The following is a 17,269-nucleotide window of genomic DNA, read 5'->3' as shown; positions in this document are numbered from 1 at the left end:
AAGAAAGCAAAGGATAGAGACTTTCTTAATATGTATTTTTCAATAATGATTTGCAACGAACAAAATTGAGGGGATGCAACTTGTCTGCGTTTCATGGTGGGAAAGGGACACAGTATTTGGAAAAAATCCATATTTTCAAAAATCAAGCAGTAAATGGAATCCAAATACCAGCAATATCAGAGATTGCACTAAGATTTAGAGTAGAGAGGCCCACCGATTATCAAGAAGAATGCGTTTGTAGATGTCAATAGCTTCTTGGTAGTGGGATCGCATGTAGTGAATAGATGCCAAGCTAAGCTGATCTTCTGTAATGTCTTGCAGATTCTGGTGAAAGCTCATCAGTTTCTTCTCATCACTGAACTAAAAAAGAAAGGACAATATATTTGCAGGAGAGTTCAGTGAGAAAAACATTTCAAGTTAATTAGCTGGGTTAGTTTTGTCCTCGCTGGCAAGCAGCAGGTGATTCATATTGAACATCTGGAAAAACTCTTGTTACTTTAAAGTTAATCTGACCAATGGAGAAAGCCAAGAATAAAGGAAGTAGACCAGTTGAAACTGGATAAATCTGAGGCTAAAGCTAAGTCTACACTTTTCTTTAAGGTTGGATCTAGACATAATTACATGTCACATGCCTTGATGGATAAGAGAGGAAGAGCTGAATTAAATATTCCACATACAGAATCTTGCAAGACAAGATTTGAATGTTATTATTGGGGCCAACAGAAATGTTGCTGTTTGTAGATCCAAATCTTATTTCTCAGGGATAGCAGAAAAACGCAAGTCTTGCCAAGACAACAAACTCATTCTCATCAAACTTCTTTAGAGCACCAACAAATGCTCTTTCATCAGCCCTTTAAAATCCTAGTTTCTTTAATTAAGAGGTTTATTTTTAAAAGCACAGCATAGTGCATAACAAACAAGGATAAAAGCAGGCAACAGAGTTAAACAATCATTTTACATTTGTGTTACAGCAGTAAAGTTGAGGCTATTCACCTAATCAGTTTACTCAAATCACTTATTCCTGTGCTTCTCTTTGCTCTTTCTGCTGATGTCAGCAACAGTAATCATTAATTTCTCTTACATACAAATTCTCTCTTACACGCTTGTTCTTTATCTAAATTACCTACCTGCAAAATTTTTCTTCAAATTCTTTTCCTCCTTCTTTGAGCTAGTCGCACAACGATACTCCAATACAAAGGTAAGAGAAGTTGCTAAACAGAACTCAATGCAAGGAGCTTTGTATTTTCATAAAATCTTTTATTTCCAAAGACTAACTACATGAACTAGGGACCATTCAACTTCTCTGTATCACAGACACCTCTAAGTGATAGTGCCACTACAAAAATGTTCTAACATTGTTCTCTTAAGCTTACAGCAATTTAAGCAAACAGAACCCGACATCAAAGCAAACATTTGGGATTTATACTTCCTTTCACCCAACACACAGTCTCTTCAGGAGCACAATACTTGTCAGGTATACTTCAGGATGGTACAAAACCAAATTAAAGAGAAGACAGCTATGTGCAATATTGAAACGGTCTTTTAATTGCCGTTGAAATTAAAGTAAATTTCATGCTATAAACAATATTATATTTTAGATACTGAAAGACTTAGGTCAGTAATAACTTTTTTTTTTTTTTGGCTCAAACTGCCAAGTATAAGACAGCTTTGAGATAGGAAAAACTTGGTACACTTCGAAGAAAAGTGAAAATAGCGGTGTTTACATTTCTGATTCTATTCAGGTCCCAGGTTCCTTGTGATTAAAAATACTGTCAGGCTCCTGCTATATGACTTATGTAAAATGAGTTGGTAGGACTTGCTTTAGATACATGCTGAGGGCATCTATTCTGAGATCCTGTTTCCACACTTTCTCCTCCACATTTTAATATAGCAGGGCGGTTGTAGAAAACGTTTGTTCTCCTGCCACTACAGACATTTTAATTGTTTTGCCAGGTTGCCAGCATAAATTACACGTTACTAAATTGAAAAGAAAATAAAACAAAAGCGTGAGCAATGAAGAAACATCATACCTTATGTGCCAGGTGAAAGAGTAAACGGTTCTGGAGACGACTCTTAGGCGCTGAAAGAAAAATTCAGCAAATATCGATACAAAGAACAATTCAGTTTCAGCTCCCTTCCCTGACAGACACACATACATACACGTGTTCTCTCATTAACTAGCCCAAGTACACTTCTTCACTGCAACAGCCTATGCAGGTCATGCCCTGGGGCAGGTTCTGCCAATTTTATAGCGGTTGAAAAGCCTTCCTGCTTCCCATCTTCATTCTCTGTTATTCCTTTTGAAACTTCTGTAGCACATAATTTATCATCGTCCTTTCCTTCCATGATCCTTCTATGAGCTTTAAAACTTCAGTGAACTGTACTATTATTTCTCTGCAGAGCCTTCTGGATAATTCCATGGCTTTGCACAAATCACACACAGCAGAGCATCTCTTAAAAAATAAAAAGCAGCAACAAACCCATAATGAAGGCTCCTTCTATGATTTGTAATATTTGAAGTAAATTACATGATTCATAATTCTAGGAATCGTGTCAACTTTCCGTGTACTGCAAAATCCATTGCTGCTACTGTTTTGTTACTCACGCACGGTATAACATACTTAATTCTAATATTTCTTCTGTCCTTAGGAACGAAAGACACGTAGAAGAGTCCTGCGCTCAGAGCAGGTAAGGTTCAAACTAACAAACAGAGGGAGGTTTAAGGGACATATCTTCTCACCAGAGCCACTAAAGTTCACTAAATATCTTGCTGTAGCAAGACGAGGAAGTCCATTTAACACGCTCCTTAGGACACAAACTGTTAACTGTGGGGCTTTTAAGTCACCAAAGAGGCTTCACCGAGACTGACAAAGATCCCTGACAGAGCTATTAATTTCTTTTGCGAGCAGTCTTCCAAAAAGCCTCCCCTTGTTTCCTGTGTTTTCTTTAGCCTGCTCAGATAATGAGCACTCTCATTCTTGCTCAGACCAACCAGCTGGCAACCTATGTACCACGGAAAGGATTTATATGGAATCGCTGCAAAAAGCAGAATTAGTTACTGTGTTTGTGAGGCCACAAAAGTGCAGAGTTAGCAAAGAAACGGCATGTAGCACAAGGCTGTAATTCTGACATCCTAAACCATGAAAGAGGGCTGAAGCCACCAAAACCTCTTCCCCTCCAGCCAAAGATGGAATTTTCTAGTAATAATTTACATTTTTGGAAAAGCAATTTTGGGAGAGATTTCCAGACTTCTTACTCTTTCTCCATCTAACGAGGGAACTTTGGAACTCAGTGAACAATGCCAAAAAGCAGGCCGCTCTTGTCAGGTTGGCAGTGTAAAGCTATCTATCTACTTCTGCTAGACACAGCAATTGCTTCTTCCTCTCCCCCTTCCTAAGCTGTGTTATTTAAACATGTCCCTCCTCACCAACTTCTCCAGAACAAGGGCACAGTGAATCACATCTGTAAAGAACTGCCAGGAACAGGGGAGCCCCAGAAGAAAAAGGCAGTAGGAGAGAGTTCTCACAGAACCAAAACACCTTGCGAAATATTACTCACCGAGGATCAAGCTGAACAGTCTCCAATGCAGAATGTTTCTGGGAATTCTCATTAGCCTAATTATTAAATAATGGAAATGTTTTCTGATCTAGAATCTCTGTTCGATAAGGACCAGTAGTATTACAATAAACAAGATAATACAGTCCATAAATGATTTCATCCATTGAGTTTAAAAGTTACAGAGTACATTAATTTAAATGCAAGTTCTTAAAAATGGTGTCAGCAACGATACCATGGTAATTCCACGTGTGCCTCAGCATTAACTGATAGGTTTTACTATTAAATTTTAAAAGGGTTGCACATAGACCCCACATGTGCTTTTGCGCAAAACAAACTGAGCACAAGCACAAGCACCCTTCACAGTTCAAAACAATTGGTCATCAAAGACTCCAAAAATACAAACAGAACAGCTTGTAGGATTTACCCTACAAATAACATATGTAGAACCGCAGAGCGAGGAGCAAATACACCCATGTAGGTTTTAGCATGAGTAGGCTTTAGCATGAATTTCACTGTAAGTGATGTGCAAGGAATGCTCCCTTAAGAATCTAAAATGACAATTTATTGTTTCACTGGTCAACCAATAACTGCAGCACTGCCCTCTCAAACCTGGCATCTGATCCAACATCTAAATTATTACTTTACTTCTTGGCAAAAGCCAGAGAGTCTATGTTATCTTATACTTAAAAATAGGCAAAAGATGAAATGTGAGTTCTGATGGAGTAAGCATTGGATATATGGAGAAGGAAAAAACCTCCTGCTTCATAACAGATTACATTATACAACCCGTGTTGATATTCTTTAAAAAAGAGACACTTTTACTTAATGCCAGCCAGGGAAGGAGGGGGCAATAACCAAAAAATGTAGTCCTGTGGATACAATAAAGGAGAAGCCTGGCAACATTCAGTATCATCAGTTTCTTTTCTTCCAGTACCAAATACATTTTTTTGGAGGAAGACAAGGAAATATGTGAACTAAATCAGATTAACTTCCAAGACAAATTTGGTTGTGAATATTGGATAAAACTGCCGTCACTCACTGGAGAAGGAAGTCATACAATTGCCTCATCATCAGAGAATGATTTTTTTGAAGGACACCAGGATTGTTCTTTTATCACTCTGCTGCTAACAAATTTCATTATCACTGATCTAACTACTGATGCCACAAGGAAGCACAATCTTCTTTTTTTTTTTTTTTCCCCTTTTTAAGATCAACATTAAGCAATCTAGGGATCATAACAAACATAAGGACAATGTGGCACTGCAGTAAGTTGGGCCCTGCTCCAGTGATTAGTATTGGCCTTGCGCTGAACACACCTCTGAGGCAGCTGGACAGGGTATATATATCTCTGGCTAGGAAACACACTAACATTCCTGTTGTCATGACCAGTGCTGATGTTCCAGACACTAAAGTGATTACAGTTGACAGTAATCTTAAAAGTGTTTCCTGTGTATTTCTATGTGCTGACTCTAAACGGATAGCTACTCAAAAAAGTATTTGTTAAAATATAATAAAGAGCTACAATAAAAAAAATGAAGAGAGTTATTTGCACTAGCTTTTAAACAAAAAATTTAAGTTAAAGAAACGACAGCTCATACGCTTGGGGGGGTTCCATATTGCTGCCGCAGGCGGTAAGAAGATGATGAAATTAGGGTCCCAGACACTCTGGCTTTTATGTCCTCTCATAAGCGTATAAGGCAACGCAGGTCATGTGTTCAGCACTAACAAATCCCATCTAGCAAACATAAGGCATATGGACACTCTACAGCAGCGCTTCACATGCTAGGTAGGAGCTGGTGGGAGGGACACGGTGCTAAGACGGCTCCTGCCAGATACCACAGCAAGTACTAGCAGAGGAAACCCTATTCCCCTGCCCCCAAGCCACAACGTCCTGCTCACCCAAATACCAGAACCACAGCCTCACTGGGGGAGGGAAAATGCAGGGCATGGTAAAAATGTCGGAAGAAAAATCATGGTCCAACAGTGAGGTTCACACTTGCAGAGTGTTCAAAATTTTCTCATATGAAATTTACTTAGGAAATTAACTGAAATTTTCCCTCTCTTAAAATATTTTTGTTTTCTCTCAAAATTAGAAGTCAGTTCAACTATTTTCAGTTACTTGGAATATATACACATTTCATTTCAGTCATGCCTAAGCAGAGTAACTTGATGAGTGAAACAAAAACTGTCAATTATTCCTGTTTTGTAGCTTCCACTAGGCCTCAAAAAGCAAAACAAGAAATAAGGCTAGTAGGTTTTGAAGTTTAAATATGTATAAATTGATATTTTCACTTGTGTACTTTTAAAGTTCCATATATCAAACACTGCTGTTTCAAAAGCAGCTAAAGTGCAGGAGAATGAACTAGTGCTCTCAAGAATTACAATGCAAGTAGCAAGCAGATACTTTTGCATATAGGTGAACATGCAGTTTAAAGAAAAAAAAAAACAGCAACTCTTCCATGCCCTTTCATAACTTTCACTGCTGACAAATATTTGACACCTGGCAAACATTAGTGTATGCATAAGCGAAACTGGTTAGGAAAATGCCATTGTTCTTACTAATCCTTCTATGTTCTGCTTTTGTGCAATATCACTCCTTCCAGCGTAGACTGTTAAATGAGAAATCTCTCTCTTCAGTTAAACCACATTCTGAGCTGACACACACTGTGTTGTGAAAAAGAAGAGTAATTATAAAAAAAAAAAATCTTTCTTGACTGGTTCAGCACAGTCCTGTCGGTGCATGAATCTTAAGTTTAATTGTAAAATTCCACATTTATCCCGAAAAAATGTTTTTCAAAACAGATTTAACTGCAGCCCCACTTACGTGCAAATCACATATCCTGGCATATACTTCGTGGTTTAAAAGACACTGTCAGTTCTTGTTTTCCTCTTCATGCAGTGTTAGCCAATGGCTTCTGAGAACACTAGGTTTTAAACACTAGGATTAGTTGCCAGGATCTCCATACAAACGTGCCAGATGGAGTTTCTGGTCCTTGCCCTTTGCTTCTTTAAGGCACAGAAACTGGGAATGCAACATAAGACTATTTGTTTTTATATATTTTTTTAAGATTTAATTTATTCTTTATTAAAATACAATTAAGACTCTCAGTCTCATTTTCCCAAGGCTAGATGGGCTGTATGTTCAGTTCATGTATTAGAGCACAGATGCAAACAGAATAAAATATCATTTGGCAGCTTTGCTGCGGGAAGACTATGAAACAACAGTGGCTGACTTGAAAGTAACTCTACCTTCACCTCAGATCCAGGAACATTAGTAACTACAATATAAGGGGACAGCAGGGAAAAAAGAGAAGTCAGAAAAGCCTGAAAGGATTTGGAAGAAAGCCTAGGGGAAATAAAGCACAAGTGTAATGACCAACCTCCAAAGAAAGATTTGCCTTTATCACCTTTTCGTTCGACTACTTTGGTTATATTTGCAATAATTCTGGTTTATATAACTTCTGGTCTACCGATTTATTCTTTCCTGAGAGGATAGACTGTTAAGTTTTAATTAAGTAATGACAAGCTAGGAGAACACTTCACATCTATTATAAAATAAAGATAAAACCTTGTTCCAGAAGAGAAAGCAAAATACAGATCTTGCATGAAATGTAGTAGTTACCTCATGGCTTTTAACTCTTATTTCCTAATTTTTAAACATCCTGCATATTTTTCCTCAAAAAGTAAAAAAAAAAAAAGTTCTTAAACAACAGCAATAGTATATGGCAAGAAAGAACTTTTATTTGATTTATGGATATTTAAATTTTTGTATGGAAAAGCTATTCCAGAAAGTTAGCTGACATTTATGTTCCTTTTCATACAGAGACTCCCGCACATGACAAATTTAGAATTATAGGTGAAAACAAATTACTTCTCCCTCATTTGTGTTAGCACTATGCTACTTTCAGGGACTTAATCTGACAGCTGCAACAATAATCAATAAACAACAAAGAGTATGTAAGAGTTCAGGCAAAATAACTCTAAAATAGCAATCACAAGCAGCCCAACACTAACAACATCTATCACTTTTTTCAGCAGTTTTTAAGGTAGTACTTGATAAATGGTGTTCTTCTGGAGAGTTCACCTATTGGGTCTACTATCCAAAGAAATATTTTACCTCATCAGTGTCTTTGCAATGCCATAAAAGAGATTATAAGATGCCATGGCCTCAGCTGTTAATAATACATTAAGAATAGTCATCACTGATGCAATCCTAAGATGTTAAAAAACCTGCAAGAGGGTATCTCTTGACTAAAAATAATATGGTTCAACCTCACTTTAGACAAGACTGAAGTGATGTGAGGGGAAGGGGGAATATGTAACACTTGTCCGTTCTCCAGTTCTCCACTGAAGGCTTCAAAGTGTTGCAAAGCCTCAGTTGTGCCTGCCTTGTCACCATTAAGTAACCAGGAATTATCAGTATTTACAGCACTCACAAGAGTATTGTCAAAAGGTTTAACACCTCACTGTAAAGACTGGCATGCTGTCCTACTTAAACACTTAAGAAAAATCAGGACACCACCAGTTTGAGTGCTCAACTACTCTCTGCTCCCTTCCCTGGCTACACTCCCCATGTCCTGCACTGTTTTTCTAATATTCCTTCCCTTTTCCCCGGTGCCCGAGTACCACTAATCTCACCCCTACCCCGTGACTTGCCATGCTACTATGAACTGATCTGAGAGGGCAGAGAAAATTAACCTTCTCTCAGTTCGCAGTTTATAAAGATGCATATTCAACTGTGTATCTGCCATCTCTAGAACGGATTACTGTAATTCACACTATCTGAAGCTGATGCCAATAAGCAGGCTCCAATTGCTACAGGATGCAGCTGCTCGCTTCCTCCATGGCTTAGGTCACGGTGACACCTCAGGTTCTATTGCCAATTATTTTTAGATTCCAGTTCAAGTCCTAGATAGCAATCTCCAAGCTCAAACTTGTGCGGTTCTAAAGATTAAATTAACATCTGTGAATATTAGAAATTGACACACCTCTTGAACAAGTTGGACCACAAAGCTCCACTTTTGACAGTTGGAAACAAAACATTTTCAGTTGGGGGAATCAAGCGCAGAACGAACTTTCAGAGGATTTTAAAGGGATGTCAAGCTCTAATGATGTCTGAAAAATACTACAAAACCATCCTCTTTGAAGAAGCTCCTCCACAGTAGCAGAAAAGTACACAATTCTTTACTCCCTACCCTGTGTTCAGCCCAAGACAAGTACAAAACTAAAGAAACAGGGAAAAAAAAAGAGGAAATCCACACTTCAAGAAGAGTTTTATCCTAAAAAGGCAAGAGTCAGAAGTTGACTGAGAACTTCGCTATTATTAATTTAACTTAGAAAGCACCAAGATATTATGGTGATGGGAAACAGTATAAATCACTAAGATAAACAAAAGTGATGGGTAACAAAATTAAACAGCAGAAACACTTTTAGGCAATAAAAACTGCCTTGGAATCTAATTGCCATTCCTCTTCTTTTAAATGTTCCCATGCATGTTCACATTAAAGTGGAACTGTAAGAATGATGTGACTGCAGTGAACTCCATGCCTTGAAGAATCAGATGCCTAATATCCGACTTGCAAGGCAACAAGACCACCTACTAAGTCACCCAGACTACGTAAATAGAGTTCCTATCCACATCAGAGAGAATGCTGAACTCCTTCATTATGCTTATTTTCTGATAATTTCCCTATCCTAATCACCATCATCTGCACTGGCTCAGAGACAGGGAATCAGTCAAAAGAACAGTGACTTTTTGCTGCTGGTCAGCATATGCTGGGTTTTATATTTAGAAATTAGTAAGAAAAATTATTTTCCAGATGTTTCTTTCAGTTCCAACTGCTCCACCTGCCCACAATTTTTTTTCAGAAGGCAAACAACATCACAGCTCTCCTGTTAAATGAAAACAATCCTTTGATCAAAAGTATACTTCATTCTTCTCCAAAGCATCAAGTCCTTTCTCTGGAAATCCCTTAAGTGTTCAAATCAACAAATTATCCTTTACATCAATCCAAGACATGCATCTCACCTTTCAAAGCTGCTTGTTCAGCTTGTGTATACATCCCCAGGAAAAAGTAGGTACAGGCAAGGTTCACCCAAACATCAGGATTGCAAGCTGGTTTTTTGGTCAAAGCCTCATATTCCTGTAACAGAAGAGGGTTTGGATTTTTTTTTTTTAAACCTGTAATAGCACAGACATGTATTAAGTACCACTCTTTCTTTCATCATTTTATAACCTATTATTAAATTATTCAGATCACCCAACTTATTCTCAAGATAATCCTTGTAGTTTTTACAACTAAATTATTTCATTTTGGCATAAAATACACTCTAGTGGCTCTTTTCTGATTATAGCAATAGAACAGACAGAGACAAACAGCACTATGAACCTTTACCACAGCTGCATGCATTCTGCCTAACATTGTAACAATTTTAAAACTAGCACAACCAACTTTTCCTCAGTCTTTTCTGATGCTTTCCTCATTCCTGCTCCAGTCAAAGCCTGGGAGCCATAAACACTAGGGAAATCCCTTGCTAAACTGTTAAAAAATTCGTAGATAGGGACTTAACATAGATTAAAACGCAAGCCTAGAAGTCAGTATTGGGCAGATTCAAGATTTCCTAATAGCTAAAAACATACTTACAGATAAAAATTTAATTATAGCAAATATTATTACACAGTGCTTAACATCATCACTTCCCTTTTTAAGATGTATAGCAAACAGCTATAGAAAACCACTGGCTACCATATTCTGAAGTTTCTTACACATCCACATTCATTACATCTCCTTTAACACTGTCATGTAAACTGTCTCACTTCCTGTTATTTTTGAAAAAGTCAAAGCCTGAGCAAATCAATCTTTCAATCTATTTTTTAATGAAAAGAAAAACACTTTGCAGATACTGACCAGTGATACTCCTGATACATCTTTGCTCTGCATAAGAACAGAGTACTAAAAATAGAGGTAGGGAGATCCCTTGATTTCATTTTTCCCTCTGTCAAGTGTCTGTTAAATTATTATGAAGGATCATCTTTGTGAAAGTGCCTCCTGCTGGTGTTCCTGCTCCCCATCCAGCCATGCTCAACAGGCAGCATAAGGCAAACAGGCTGGGTCACGCCAGGTTGTCACTTCCCAGCCATCATAAACTTCTCACCCCAAACAACAACACAGACCCCATTGCCAACTCCAATTGCCACTTCCAAACATGAGAGTGGGGATTTTCCTTTCCCCTGTGAGAGTTTATCAGATAGTGACACTACTGGCGGGAGTCTTCTTCCCTTTGGGGTAAAGGCACAGATACACAGTGCTAGATAAGCTAAGGCCATGCCCAAAGGGCAGTGAATCCCCAGAACAGACATGCTGACGACAACAAAGTTTAGTTTGCAAGCCTAAATTTTTTTTTTCTGTTGCCAAGTGAAAGTAAACAGTGCTCCCAAACAGAGAAGCTATTGGTAAGGTGTGTCCTTGAAAGCTGGCCCAGTCTTATTAGTACGTCAGGGGCTAGCTGTCCTTCGAGAAGACTTTAAAAAAAAATCAAAACCCTCAAAGAAAACTTGTACACATAGACTAACTCTTCCAACTGAGGCCAGTCCAGTCTTAACATAGGCCTGTCACAGAGCCCTGAGAGACAGGCCATTGTTGTTTATCAGGACCATCTGGAATATTTCAAAATCCATTCAGATTAAATGCACCCAGAGGTCTCTTCGGGCTATGGCTTCAAGCAGATTAATTAGAAAAGACAAAGTGCATAAACACAAGTCATGCTCTGGCTTGGCCATTCAAAGCAAGTAATAAATAGACACTACTCTAGCAGTACCAATGTGAATCCGTGGAAACACAGTAAATAAAAATGACGATCATTAGTCCTCCCTACCTTGCAGTTCTGGGCCATGAACCCAGATTATGCTGTTGCCCATTTACTCATTAAAGGGTATTCAACATTACCGTCGCTCAAATACTCCTCCCCAGGAGAGTTTTCCTCCCTCCTCTCTGTAAGGACACCAACGGCCTTCCAACAGTCAACCTGTGGCATACTTTTGCCAACCAGAAGCATAGCAGCTTCTTGCTACTTCACCTTTCTCTGCCTCTCACCCTAATACACAGGCACATACAGCTTTCCTCAGACCCACGCTGCCAGGTTGACTACCTAGGAGCAATGTTGAGGGCACCAAGCAGAACCCTGCTGGCCTCAGTACTTGTCTAGATTCTCCAAGAACGTAAATATAACCCCTAACGAGCCAAGAAACAGGGCAACCTGAGGGACTGCCTTACAAGTACTCAAAGGAGGTGGGAGATATTCATTGTACCCTATCTTTTACATTCTTGAGCTAGATCCATCTTTTACTTTCTGCTTCAGCTATCAGTAACTTGAGTGTTCCTGATTTCTCATACTTCTACTAGAAGCACTGGAGCAAGGCCAGATATTCCTCATGGATGAGCCATTACCCCAGTATACCCCTGTTCCTTTCAAGCTTCACTCTTTAACCAAAGTCATCCTGAGTCAAACTGGGGTAGGCAGGAGGTCTTGCCCAGTCAAGAAGTGGAATGGCTCACAAATCTTTGCTAGGATGGAGACAGCAGATCACAAAGGCTATCTGAATCCCTGACTGTGGTTTATGAGAATTCAACAGAAGTAACGCGTTAAAGGCTCTGGCTAGGAGATCACGCTCTGCTCTCATAATGTGCAGCTGATGGGCCAAGGTGGCTTGCCTATGCAGGAGAACTTCTAAGCATTACCATATTTGGAAGATGTATCATGCTAGCATCCCACATGCCTAAGCCAAATGTATGTGTGTGGGACATCTATGTGAAACCTGTTCCTAGTAACATGCTTATCCTCACCAATTAAATCATTAATATCTCAAATACGTCTTATAACCTTCACGTTCTTAGCTCCTAGTTGTCTCATCTTATAAGATAAGGCAGCCCAAAAAGAGACTCATCAGACTGATGTTCTGATTCTGATCCTTTGGTCCTTCAGTAACATTACAATTTTTTTTTCTGGAAAGGTTTAAGATCAGTGATATGAATAGATTGTGGTAGAAAGGCAGGCTTTTTTTTCCTCTCATTAGGGATAGCAGAGGTGGAAGGCTCCAGAAAACTGATTAGATCCTGCTATCCTAGGAAGACAGTGGCCCACCCCGCCTTGTTAGTAAAAACCTGCTTATGAGTGTAGGAAGCTTGACAGTCCCTGGTGAACTGGTGCACAGTGCCAATGATAATCCTACCAGGTCATCGTCAGTGATTACATCCTTTGAGAAAGGCATCTGCCTACTAAGAAGGGTGAAGCGTGATCCTCGCTAAGCTGAGGGTAGAGCTCTACCTAGAGATTATCTCACTGTTGACATGCCTATTACAAGAGAAGACCTCCATGCGGATGTGCCAGATATTTTGTGGTCATTCTCTCTGGACATATTCCTGGAGGTAGAGCTCTGTGTGTCTTCCAGTTTTTTCTACTTTTCACAGTAGATGGTGATGTCCACCTCACCCCAACTCCTAAGGCTACCCAAAAGCTGCCATGCAACCAGCATGCCTGGCTCACCATGATGGTACCATAATAGATTAAAGGATTACTGAGCAGCAGAATTTCTGTGGAATCCCACCAGGTATGAGGGATAAGTCATGGACTGGGAATGTATGGCAGACTATGCCTTTTCACTTGCAGGCACTCATGACTGTGAATCATTTAGACTGCGTGTAATACTACTCTAGAGAATCCTGCACAAATTTCTGCTCATAGTTTTTGATTTACAAAGTTCTCAGCACATCCCAAAGAGTGCTACAAAGTCTAGGGTATAAATAATCAAGGAATTTGTCCTTGACTGCACCAAGAAGGCCTGCAGTGAAGATGCAGCATTCCAGTTATCAGCTTCAAAGTTGAAGTTATACATAAATAAATAAGGGAATTCAGTCTCCAGACTGAACTCATGCACTATCCCTCGATTGCTAGAAAGTAGGAAAGTACAAGTGCATATGTTGCATCCCAAAAGGAACTAAGTCAAGAGGCACAGGCTCGTTTCTCACATGTCAAAGTGACAGAGGTATCTTTTCAGCTTTAGTATTAATTTTGGCACAGTGATGAGTCACGATAGGCCCTATGATCTCTCACTACCAAAACAAAACAAAAAAAAACAAACAACAACTCCTAACCTTGCTAATTCCCTGAAACACAAAAACCTTTTAATGTCCCTATTAGTGCAGAAAGACTGAAAGACTGAGTGTATTGCAGTTTATAAAGTCTGAATTAAGAGCATCACCTAGTGGTGAAGCAAACACCACAGACAAGTAAAATCTGATCTCTGCAAAAATAATGCAATTATTCTTTCATTGAAGGGAACATCTAAAAACTATTCTGGCTATATAAGCACCTACTAGGTATTCAAAACAGCAGCATTTATTTAAAAGGAGATTCCAAGCTAGTTTTATATGTATACAAATATTTTTCTTTAAGTTTTTATTCCCTATTAGCACCTAACATCTAGCTATAACTAAGCAAAGCCATTGAGCATTACATTCATACTCTTCAAACTACACAACTAAATGTGAATATTGTTACCTCTATATTATATACTACTTTGCAGCTACTGTCAATTTGTTGGCAGTAGAATTATTCAATGCAAACAGATGTTTCCTCTTCAATTTCCTACAGCAAAGGGAAAGTGGAACATCTCTGTGATCCTACTTGGAAGTTTTAGAAAAAATAAATTCAATTTCAGCCTCACATTTGAGCCTTGTGCATGTGACCATGCATTACTGTAGTTGAACATCTAATTTCATCTAAAAGGGAAAATATTATCATTACTCCATAATCTATTTCTCAATGGTTAATTTTTTTCATTAATACTTCAAATTATCACCTGTTCTAAATAATTCTCCCAGTGAAGGTGAGTTAAAAGGCTGTGAAATGCATGGAGCACACCTATACTTCACAGGGGATTGTGATGAAGTCCTCCTCTAGATGTCATAGGCTGAAACTAGTAAGCCTAACTGGTACAATACAGCATTGCGTGGACCCACCAGTTTAGATCTGTAGAAATACAGCAACGAGAGAAACACTACTCAAGCAGACCACTGTTCCAGATCTTCTCTAGCTTATGTGCAGCCCCTGTAGTATCTCCACACCACACTCCACAACACTCCCTTGCACTGGTGTGCACACCTAGATTCTTCATACTCAGCGCACATGTACTCTCAGAGGTATACAGCAAGCTAGGCAACACAAATCCGTTAGACTTCTACGGAGAAACGTGCAACGAAAAAGAAAACAACCTCAGTAACTCTGGCAAAAAAAAAAAAAATTCATTGACAACAAATTGATTGGCAACAAATTCAGTTTCAGTGGAGACATAAACAAACATAAGAGACAAAGAATGGCAAAGGGACTCCTGCATGAAAGAGATGCACCATGTAGTGCTGCTGTAAGTATTGATGATTTACACATATTTGAGAAATCAACTCTTTGAGAATAAGAATATTTTATTTCATTTCATCTAATATAAGAAAATACATAGAAGAACAATAAAGTACATTAAAGGTCCAGAAATATCAGCCTGGGAAGAAAGAATGGAAAACAAGAAGCATGTATATTACAGATTAGCTACAAGATGAAGCTGAAGATAAAACTAAAATCTAAAAACAAAACTGAGGAAAGTTATCTGCAAAAAGGAAGCGGAAACTTTAGGACACATGCTATGACATTAAAAACAGCAAATTAGGCTACTGAGTAAGTATTAAACCACAGCAGGCAAGATTTAAAAAAAAAAAAAAAGGGTCTAATTTCATGAGCAAATACCTCTTTCTCAATCCAAACAGCTTTCTACACTGCTGGCCTTATTACTGTAGGTTTATACTTTAACAGCCTGACAGAGTTCTTCCCTACCACAGAATATCTCCCACCTGCTGTCATCGCTTTAGGACCGCATCCTGATTCCCTGCAGCAGGGAGCAGGACTGCCTCACCTCACCTCACCTCCAGTGCTCTCTTGTAGTCCCCCAGGTGAAAGGCAGAGTATCCAATCCACAGGTCGGCATCCTCCTCCTGCTCACCCACTTGCCGCTTGAACTGCGGAGGGAAGACAGCGCCTAAGAATTCTGCCCGTTAACGAGCGTTTTGTACCACCGGAGAGGCTCACCCACAGCGCGCCCGTTAATCAGAGGTAACGCTAGGCCAACTTATTTCACGGATAACTTGATAACCGGGGTGGAGCGCCACCCCAAGGGAAGCGGCAGGCAGCTCTGGCGCGGCCGGAGAGACCCGCGAGGGTGCCGCGGCCAAAACGGGCACAACGGGCCTAACGGCTCGGAGGGAGGCGGCGGGAAACACCGCGCAGGGCAGGGGTGCCCCGGCGAGCCGCCCTCTGCCGCCGGGGGAGGCTCAGCCCCGGTGACGGCGCTGCCACCCTCCCGCCGCCGGGACACCCGCCGCGGCCGTTACCTCCAGCAAGGCGATGGCGCCGGTGAAGTCCCGCAGGGCCAGGAGCTCCTCCAGCTGCGGCACCTTCTTCCCTTTCTTCCTCCGCCGGTCTGCGGGCGGCGGGGCGCCTCCCACGGCCGGCTTAGCCCGGGAGAGCATCTAGGCAGAGAGCAGAGCGGGGCCCCGCCGGGTCAGAGCGGGGCTCCGCCGGGACGCCCCCACCCTGGGCCGGGGGGCCGCGCCGCGCCCCCACCGCTTGCCTTCCCCGCCGCCTCTCACCATCCTGCCGCCGGGCCCGGGCTCCCCGCTCCGCCGACCTCTCCGTTGCCGTGGTAACGGCGGATGGCGGAGGCGCGGCGGTGAAGAGGCGCCGGCTGGCGCCAGGCGCCGCCCCCCCACGGTTCCGCCTCCGCTGCGGCGGCCCCAAAAGCGACCGCGGCAGCGGGCGGGGGCGTGGTCGAGCGGGGGCGTCGGTGCCCAAGATGGCGCCAGGGCAGAGGAGGAGGGGTGGGGAGTGAGGTGGTGTTGAAGGGGATGGGGGGTGGGGAGCAATGCTGGCGGGCAGTCTCTATAACCCCGGCACCGGAGCAACGCTGTGGGGATGTTACGGTGCTCCCACCAGGGCTCGGGGTGCTGAGGTCACCGTCGCCCTCCCTGTGGGCCGTGGTGGGATAGGGAGGCCTGGGGCTGAGGGGTGCCCAGCTGTGTGGCCCCAACGTGATGCCTGATCACCGTGCAGGCAGGGAGTGGAGTCTCCTTCCCTGGATATATTCCAGAGCTGTCTAGACACCATCCTGGGTAACGCACTCTAGAGGACCCTGCTTGAGCAGGGGGGCTGGACTAGATGATCTCCAGAGGTCCCTTCCAACCTCAGCCATGCTGTGGCCCTGTATGGCCACTTGTCCTGTTGATTTTCCTCAGTCATCAAAGGAAGAGCAGAAAAAAAGTCCTGAGAAAACCAAATAATTGCAAGGATGAAAAATGAAAAAAGAGAGCACGGGTAGATAGCCGGAAATGGACATCAAGCAGAGCAACGTCCACTGTTAGGAGCTGCCAAATGCAGTAGCCTGATAGAGGCGAGGCTGCCACAGCTGCATTTTCCCAGGTTCAGTGAGTAGTGAGGTGGAGCATTTATTCCCAGTGGTCACACGTGCATATGTACGCACAATACATACATGTATACACGTCCAGCCGTGCAGATTGACACAGCCCTCACGGAAGCACAGCAGCAATGGCCTCATCTTGTCCTCCTCTCTGGCTGATCAGAGTGAAAGTCCATTGGTGGAAAATATGTATAC

At 41.4% G+C, this 17,269-nt stretch overlaps 1 protein-coding gene across 5 annotated transcripts in view; it reads right to left on the bottom strand.

The window, feature by feature from the left end:
* The window catches only part of IFT56 (intraflagellar transport 56), a 46,997-nt gene extending 30,607 nt beyond the window's left edge, over window positions 1–16,390 (bottom strand). The window contains exons 1-6 of one of the 5 annotated variants that reach the window (XR_011140495.1): window positions 16,251–16,367; window positions 15,993–16,130; window positions 15,528–15,620; window positions 9,587–9,701; window positions 2,031–2,080; window positions 215–360 (exon numbers count right to left, since the gene is read on the bottom strand). Coding sequence is in view for 4 of the 5 variants with exons in the window: in XM_068940202.1 (XP_068796303.1) it covers window positions 215–360; window positions 2,031–2,080; window positions 9,587–9,701; window positions 15,528–15,620; window positions 15,993–16,130; window positions 16,251–16,253 (545 nt within the window). In the remaining variant the exon portion in view is untranslated. Of the gene's footprint in view, window positions 1–214; window positions 361–2,030; window positions 2,081–9,586; window positions 9,702–15,522; window positions 15,621–15,992; window positions 16,131–16,250 lie in introns of those variants that run through there. The other 4 variants (XM_068940202.1, XM_068940226.1, XM_068940209.1 and 1 more) reach the window with 4 other exon arrangements.
* Window positions 16,391–17,269: the final 879 nt, after the last annotated feature.

Source organism: Struthio camelus, chromosome 1, assembly GCF_040807025.1.
Source record: "Struthio camelus isolate bStrCam1 chromosome 1, bStrCam1.hap1, whole genome shotgun sequence".
Lineage (NCBI taxonomy): Eukaryota > Metazoa > Chordata > Aves > Struthioniformes > Struthionidae > Struthio > Struthio camelus.
Note: the sequence above shows the minus strand (reverse complement) of the source record. Positions and strands in the feature narration are given on the sequence as shown.